The 7,325-nt window shown below is 45.4% G+C and overlaps 1 protein-coding gene across 1 annotated transcript; it reads right to left on the bottom strand.

Annotated features, from left to right (window-relative positions):
* Nucleotides 1-471: 471 nt before the first annotated feature.
* On the bottom strand, nucleotides 472-7,098 carry LOC127226534 (uncharacterized protein KIAA2012 homolog). The gene is made up of 5 exons (XM_051190638.1): nucleotides 7,057-7,098; nucleotides 4,636-4,838; nucleotides 3,736-3,908; nucleotides 2,824-3,040; nucleotides 472-705 (listed from the first exon to the last, which is right to left on the bottom strand). Exons 1-5 carry the CDS (start codon nucleotides 7,096-7,098, stop codon nucleotides 567-569), a joined length of 774 nt encoding a protein of 257 aa, XP_051046595.1. The 3' UTR covers nucleotides 472-566.
* Between the last annotated feature and the right edge of the window lie 227 nt (nucleotides 7,099-7,325).

Below are 7,325 nucleotides of genomic sequence, written 5' to 3'. Positions count from 1 at the left end.
GTTTGTTTTTGGAGACATGGTTTCTCTGTGTAACTTTGGAGCCTGTCCTGACACCTGCTCTGTAGGTCAGGCTGACCTCGAACTCACAGAGATCCACCTGCCTCTGCCTCCTAGGTGCTAGGATTAAAGGCATGTGTCACCACTGCCTGGCTAGAGGGATTTCTTAATACTATGATTACTTCCTCTAATCCAATTTTTGCATGACAAAATGTCCAGTCACCATCAACTCTAACACGCTGAAATACGTAGAGTACACTAAGACTGTTAGTGTCTCCAACTTCAACTATGGAATGGTAGGTAGTTTAGGCACCATGGCTTTTGAACTTATATGGTCCTAAAAACAGGATTTAAGTAAGTGAAAAGTTAATTGGGCTCGAATGTGTGAAGTGTGCAGGAATGCTGGGATAGAGAGGATCCAGGGTAAAGAAAATGGGAGGTAGGGTTGAGGTAAGTCAGATGAAATGGAATGAATTGAGCTCAGGCTGGAGTTTTATTATAGAAGTATAGCTTTTTCTGTCACCACATCTTGACTTACTTTTTGTTTGTTTGTTTGTTTTCTTCTAGCCTTATGGCTTGGAGATTTGTAGCAACTGGAAATATGAGTAGACCCATGGTCTGGAAATGTTCTGTGTCCACTGCAGACCACTGGCTTCCTTTAAGAGCTCTTGATGAAAATGAAGATGTTTTTCCAAAGCAGCTTTTTGCCTAAGGAGACAACCCCACCCCCAGTTCCAAAAATGATTAAGCATTCAGTCTTCTAAATTAGAGTTTTGGGTTTGGGTTGTATGATTACCAGATTTGGGCAATTGGTTGTGGGTTTTAGATCATATTCTGTTTAGTGCTTTTCCATGAGAGTTTTGTGGGCATCATGGGATTCCTATAGAAAAGGAATAGTTCCCAGTACTTGGGTTGCTGGAAAGGATTCCTTTGCTTGTTTGCTTGCTTTAGTTTTGTTGTTTTGAGATAGGGTCTCCCTGTGTAGCCCTAGCTGTCCTGGAACTTGGTATTTAGACCAGGCTTGCCTTGAACACATGAGATCTGCTTGCCTCTGCCTCTGCTTACCCAGTACTGGGATTAAAGTGTATTCCCTTGTTTTAGAGATGAGGAAACAACAGAGAAGTTAAAGTACAGAAGGAGATGATGTCACAGAAGGAGATGAAGTAGGCCGTTGGCACTGAGTTGTAGGTCTTGGAGGAATGAGATTACGAATTCTTTAGTTGCTTGGTTTCCTGTCTCAGCTACCTGGATTAGTTTTACATAGTCACTGTAGTATCCCAATAACAATTGTCCATTTTTTTTGGAAAGGTAGGGTTCTAGTAGCTTGCCTTTTGTCTCATTTCTGTTATGATGCATGATATCTAGGCTATTAAAGCTGAATTGGGACTTTTCTAATAACCTACTTTGTAATTCTCCTAACAGTTGAAGAAAATCCGGGGAAGGAACAATTCAAGGTTAATGAAGTCTTGAGAGTCCTGGTGCCTTCTCTTTCTGGACCTCTTAAAGAGGATTATAGATTCAATTTCACTTGTGAGAAATTACAACTCAAGGGGGGAGATGTCTACATTTAATGTTGGAAACATGATTTTCCAGCTTGTACCTCTTCAATTCTGTCAGTTTTGAGACATACTCTGACTGCAGTCTCTCTGTTGCCTCCCAAGTCCTTCAATCATGGTCCTGCACCACCACACCCAGTTCCCTTTCAGTCTTTATAATTGTAAAAGATCCAAATTGCTCTTGGCCCCAGGTAACTCACTTTGTAGTTCCTTCTGATGTTGGCCCACCTCCCTGACTTTGTCTAAAGTACCACTTTTCACCCCCATTCCAGCAATGCTGAGCTTTTATTTAGTCAACATGTCAGTTTCATTTCTTTCCTCACACATACTGTTGTTACCTGAAACATACAGCCACTATCTTGTGTTTAAAATCTCACCCATTATGACTTCCCTTATGACTGTCCTTGCTTTGGGTCACCATCTAAAATAAACTTCCTGTCACATCTTTAAATTTTTTTCTGCATAGCATTTTGTAGCTAAGTTAAAAAACAAAAACATATATGGGTGTGGTGGTGCACACCTTTGCTCCCAGCACTGGAGGGGAGGGAGTGTCAGAGGCAGGTAGATGTCGGAGTTGGAGGCCAGCTTGCCTGGTCTACAGATTGAGTTCTATCTAGAACAAGCAGGGCTGTTACATAAAGAAACCCTGTCTTGAAAAGCTAAACCAAACCCAACCAAACCAAAAATTGTCTTTTTCAATATTTCCCTATCCTTGCCGCTAGAATGTGAATACCATACTTCTGAATTCCCTAGAGTCTTCAATTTTATTTATTTTTTTTTTGGGGGGGGGACAAGGTTTCTCTGTGTAACAGCCCTAGCTTTCCTAGAACTAGCTCTGTAGATCAGGCTGGCCTTGAATTTAGAGTCTACAATTTGCACAATGCATCTTGGTATTGGCCATAACTCACTGATTGGTCCTGATGGAAATCTTGGTCCTCTTTCACTGGGGAGTTGAACCCAGGACATACATAAATAGAACATTTTACCAGCCTGCTGGACACTAGCACTAGGATTCACTTAAAAAAAAAAAATGGGATTTACTTAATCTGTAAACCAGAAGATTAAGATAAACAATGTCTTAAATTTTTGTCTAGCTTCAATACAAGTTTTATAAGCCATGACAGAATCCTGCCATGTCTGTAGCAGCAGAATGGCCCTTTGTGCTTTAGTGTTTCTAGCCGTGCTATGGCAGTGCAAGGTGAGCCTTGGCACCGGACCATCAAGCCTCTGAATGTGCCCTGACAGCAGCTGTTGTCCAGCTCTCCAGTACCTGCTTTGTTCCTGGGCAAGTTTCATGGCTTCCTCCAGAGCCATCCTTGCTGCCGCCTCTTCCTGTTGCCTCCTTTCCTCAGCCTCCCTCCTGGCCTTCTCTTCTGCTTCTTTCTGCCGCTGGTACTCCAGCCGATCTTCCTCTGCCATTTCCATCAGGCGTTTCTGTTCTTCTGCTAACTGCATTTCCAGTTCCTTCTGCCTTTGCTTCTCTGCCTCTGCATGCAGAACAGAAAGAGGTGGGCCCAGCAGGGGGCACCACTAGAGCAGTTGGTATTTCCAGTCTACCTTTCCAACCTTCGAGAGACTCTGGGTTTGCTAATCCAAATCCTCTGGCAAAGCGCCTATGACTATTGAGCCTTAGGGAAGATTTTCCTAGACCATCATGGGGTAATGTATCGGGAGGAGCATCAGACCAGAGTCTAGAGAAACATGCTGACTTAACAAGACACAGACTAGTCTAAAGAGTGAGAATCAGGAATTGACTAGAGCATCATCTGCTGAACTTTACCCCTAGTCCAAGAAAGTATAGTGGAAGAGTATCTGATCCATACCTCAAGGTGGGGCCTGAGGATCTCCAGATATTTGTGACTATCTCTACCTGCCAGAGGAAGGGAGCGAGTAGAGCGGTTTGGGTAGCTCTTGAGCAATGCTGACAAGGGCAATTAATGAACCAGAAGTCCGATCCTGCATTCATTTCTACAAGAGTCTACCATTCCTACCCCATCCTTATATATCAACCCTCTATAGTCACACATAATTAACCATTCTGGAAAAAATAACAACTAGCTTACACATGTGGAGTGCTCTGTGCACAGAGGCCTAGGATAGCAATGAAAGAGTGCCCACAGTGGGTTTAAAATATTTTTGGTCCAAGAAATGGGAGATAGGAAAAACTTGGGCATCCTCTCACCAGCCCTCTCCACCTCCTCTTGTTGCCGTTTTCTCTGCAGTTCTTGAAGTTTCCTCCGGAGTTCCTCTTGCTGCTGCCGGGCTCTCTCCTGGGCCGCCTGCTGCTGGAGTCTCCGCTTCCTCTCCACTTCCTCCTGCCGCTGTCGTTCTTCCTCCAGTCTCTGCTTCCTCAGGCTGAGAACACAGGAGATGTCAGAGGAATGGCAGACAATACAGGCCAACCAACTGATACTTAACTTTGTAGCCTTCAGGCCTCAGGAAGCACCCCTCCAGAGAACAGGTTTCTACAGCCAGGATTGAAGGGCAGAGGTAAGAGACAGGGGTCTAGAGGACCAAACCTAGGAGTTTCAGCATATAGCTCAGTGCTGTTGCCCAGGATTTAAGGACCTTGGGTTTGCTACACTTTATTTTCTATTTTTAAAAGCTTCTTTTATGTGCATGGGTAGCTTCGTGCATGCAAACACATATCTCCTGGAACTGGAGTTAGACAGTTGTGAGCTGCCATGTGGATGCTGTGAAATGAACCCGAGTCCTCTAGAGGAGCGGCCAGCGCTTTTAACCACTGGGCCATCTCTTCGGCCCCTTTATTTTCTTTTAAAGTACTGATCTTGAAATTGTTGCCTCTTAAGGTTGTGGAGATTAAGTTTGAGTGAAGATCTGTGAAAGAGCCTAGTACAGGGCAAACAATGGCAGAAGCTTGATACACGGGCCTGAATCTCAGCACCTTCCCCCGAATTCCCTGTGAGCATCTATCTTGAGTAACCCATGTGGTCAAGACAGTAAGTATCTTATCGCTGGCCCAGGTTGTTCCTGTGATTTGATGTCGGCTCATGAGCCTTAGCACTGAGCTGTGCCCCTGGGGAAGGTGTGCCCTTGTATGTGTCTGGGGCTGTTGGCTCACCGCAGCTCCTCGGTGCGCATCCGCTGCTCCAGTTCCAGCTCCTCCTTCATCTTCTCCGCTCTCTCCAGCTGCTCCTTATGGAGCCGGGCCAACTCTTCCTGCTCCCTTCTCCTCCGCTCTACCTCCAGCCACCTCATCTCTGCCCTCTCTATGCGAATTCTGTCCCGAGAAGCCTTCTCCTGCTGCCTCTTATCCAGGAGGGCCTAAGAAACCAGAGTGTTATCAGGGTAAGGTACAGACTCAGCTGTAGCACAGATAGGGTTTTCTCTAATCAGAGATGAAATCCTGACGCTGAATCCACACTGTCTCTACCTACCTGCCTGGCTGTGAGGCTGGACTGACCTACATTCAAGTCTCCTCTCTTGTTGTTGGGGGAGTTTGGCTTTCCTGATAGGGTCTTCCTCATGGGCTATGTCCAGAGGTGCCATCATACTGTCCACTGTGTGAGAAGAAATGGCTTTTACAGACCTAGTTGCACTTCAGAACTACCCAATGATCTTTAAAATATGCCAGGACTCCACTTGGTCCAACAAGTGAAAATCTCGGAGATGAGGCTCCTGGAATTTTAAAAACTTGGAACTTGAAGCTGGTGCTGGAAGGCTGTTAAAGCAAGCAGCTCGGTGGTGGCACATGCCTTTATTCCCAGCACTCGGGAGGCAGAGGTAGGTGGGCCCATCTGTGAGTTTGAGGCCAGCCTGGTCTCCAGGACAGCCAGGGCTATACAGAGAAACCCTGTCTTAAAAAAATAAAAAAACAAAAAAAATAAGGCTGTTTTACCAAATGCTTTCTTGGCTCTAGAGGAGTCAGACTTAGTTAATGCCCTATTTTAGTGAATTTTTTCCCCCAGCTTTTACCTTCCCTTTTCTCTCCAATGCTGCCTCCTTCTGCAGTCACATTTCTAGGTGGGGGACACAGATAAACTCTCTTCTACCCGGAGTCCAAACTTTTTGGTTCTGCAGAGACCACATGCTATTATGGATTGACAATAAATCTAAGAAATTCTAATGATCTAGAAAATTCTGCTCATAGATTAAAATCTCCATCCATCCATTGTGCAGAGTTCTGCAATCTAGGCAGCTGAGAAGGTTTGAGGACACTAAGGGGAAAAGGTCCCTGAAACTTGGGGACACTGTGCCATTAAACAAACAAACAATTACTTAAAACAATGACAAGGATTTTGAACCTGGAGTGAACAGACCTGAGGTCAGGCCTTGGCTCTGCCCCTGAATGGTTGTGTAGTGATTGCTGTTGAACTTGTAGCTTTGGTCCCTGGGTGTGTAAACTGAGACTGACCACACTTGGTTCACAAGTGTGGGTGTAAAGATCAGTGCAGTGTACTGCATGCACCCATGCATCTGGACCCATAGAGGTGTGGCCTGTGTGCTCTGGTGTTTGAAGATATTTTGGAGTACAAAGTCTCCAAATGCAGTTGTGTGTCCTAGTGAAGATTCCAATAGCAGAAGAAACATGTGCTGAGAGATGATGTATGTGGATGCTATTCTTTTTGACTAATTACAGAAAATCCCAAGAATAACTTTCCTTATTTATTTTCCTTTTTCTTTCTTTCTTTCTTTCTTTCTTTCTTTCTTTCTTTCTTTCTTTTTTTGAGACAGGGTTTCTCTATGTAGTTCTGGATGTCCTGGAACTCACTCTGTAGAAGCTGTGCTGGCTTTGAACTCACAGAGATTCACCTGTCTCTACCTCCTGGGTGCTGGTATTAAAGGTGTGCACCAGCACTGCCTGACTCATTCGATTTTCTATTCAAACGTGCACCTTAGAACCAAGGCCACTGAAACACAGCAACTCATAACAAGCACCCTGAAAGCAGGTGCGTGTCTAGAAGCTGCCTGGTCCAGCTGTATGCCATAGCCTTTGCAATGTGCCAGGCCAAGGGGAGGATGTGGCTTGATCCTAACAGGAAGTATGTCTACCTTTCTGTATCCCAATGAGACACATACTTCTTACGGATGGCTCCCATATTTACCTCCTAATCTTTAGGGTTGGATACATTCCTTGGCAGTTTGAGGACTCATAGAATACCTCCCTTAACTTCAGAGGGCTGAAACCTATTTCCCGTGTCTTTGATCAGGTCTGGCTTCTAACGAGGGTCTGAAGGCACCAAAGTGGAACACGTAAAACCACCTTCGTGTGCCAGGTGCAGTGGCACACGCCTTTGATCCCAGCACTTGGGGGGCAGAGGCAGGTGGATCTCTGTGAGTTCAAGGCCAGCCTGGTCTACAGAGTTCCAGGACAGCCAGGGTTGCACAGAATAACCATGTCTCAAAAAAAAAAAAAAAAAAATCAGGTAATAAAGCTGTTTCATAATACTGCCCTATTTAGGGACATTTCCCTCACATCTACAGTTCTGCCAAGTGGGGACAGAGCTTCTTCTGGCCAAGAGGAGAGAACATCTGCCCATACCTTGGAAGGGTCTTCAGGGCTTCTCTCTTCCTCAGAACCCATGTTGCTAGTGACTCCTGTGGCCTGTGTGGGTGACGCTCTCCTGTCTATGGACACTTGGGTCTCCAGAGCATCATAGTCAGGAGAAAGCCAAGGGTCCTCAGTGGCACAGTGTGAATGGATGGGCCCTCTGTCTGAGGTGCCACCTGCTTCCTTGGAGTTGGTGACATCTGGCTCGCTCAGCTCTGCTGCCATCTCCACGTTCCTTTCTTTGTGTGTCCTTTTCACTT

Source organism: Phodopus roborovskii, unplaced genomic scaffold (genome assembly GCF_943737965.1).
Source record: "Phodopus roborovskii unplaced genomic scaffold, PHOROB, whole genome shotgun sequence".
Lineage (NCBI taxonomy): Eukaryota > Metazoa > Chordata > Mammalia > Rodentia > Cricetidae > Phodopus > Phodopus roborovskii.
The sequence above is the reverse complement of the archived record's forward strand: the minus strand, read 5'-3'. Positions and strand labels throughout refer to the sequence as shown.

Excerpts from the sequence above, each read along its gene's own strand:
- LOC127226534 (XM_051190638.1), bottom strand. The coding sequence starts at position 7,098 with ATGGGTTCTGAGGAAGAGAGAAGCCCTGAAGACCCTTCCAAG. Across the intron at positions 4,839-7,056 it reads GCCCTGAAGACCCTTCCAAG|GCCCTCCTGGATAAGAGGCA; the intron begins GTATGGGCAGAT and ends CTGGTTTCTTAG. Across the intron at positions 706-2,823 it reads CTTGCCCAGGAACAAAGCAG|GCAAAAAGCTGCTTTGGAAA; the intron begins GTACTGGAGAGC and ends TTGTCTCCTTAG.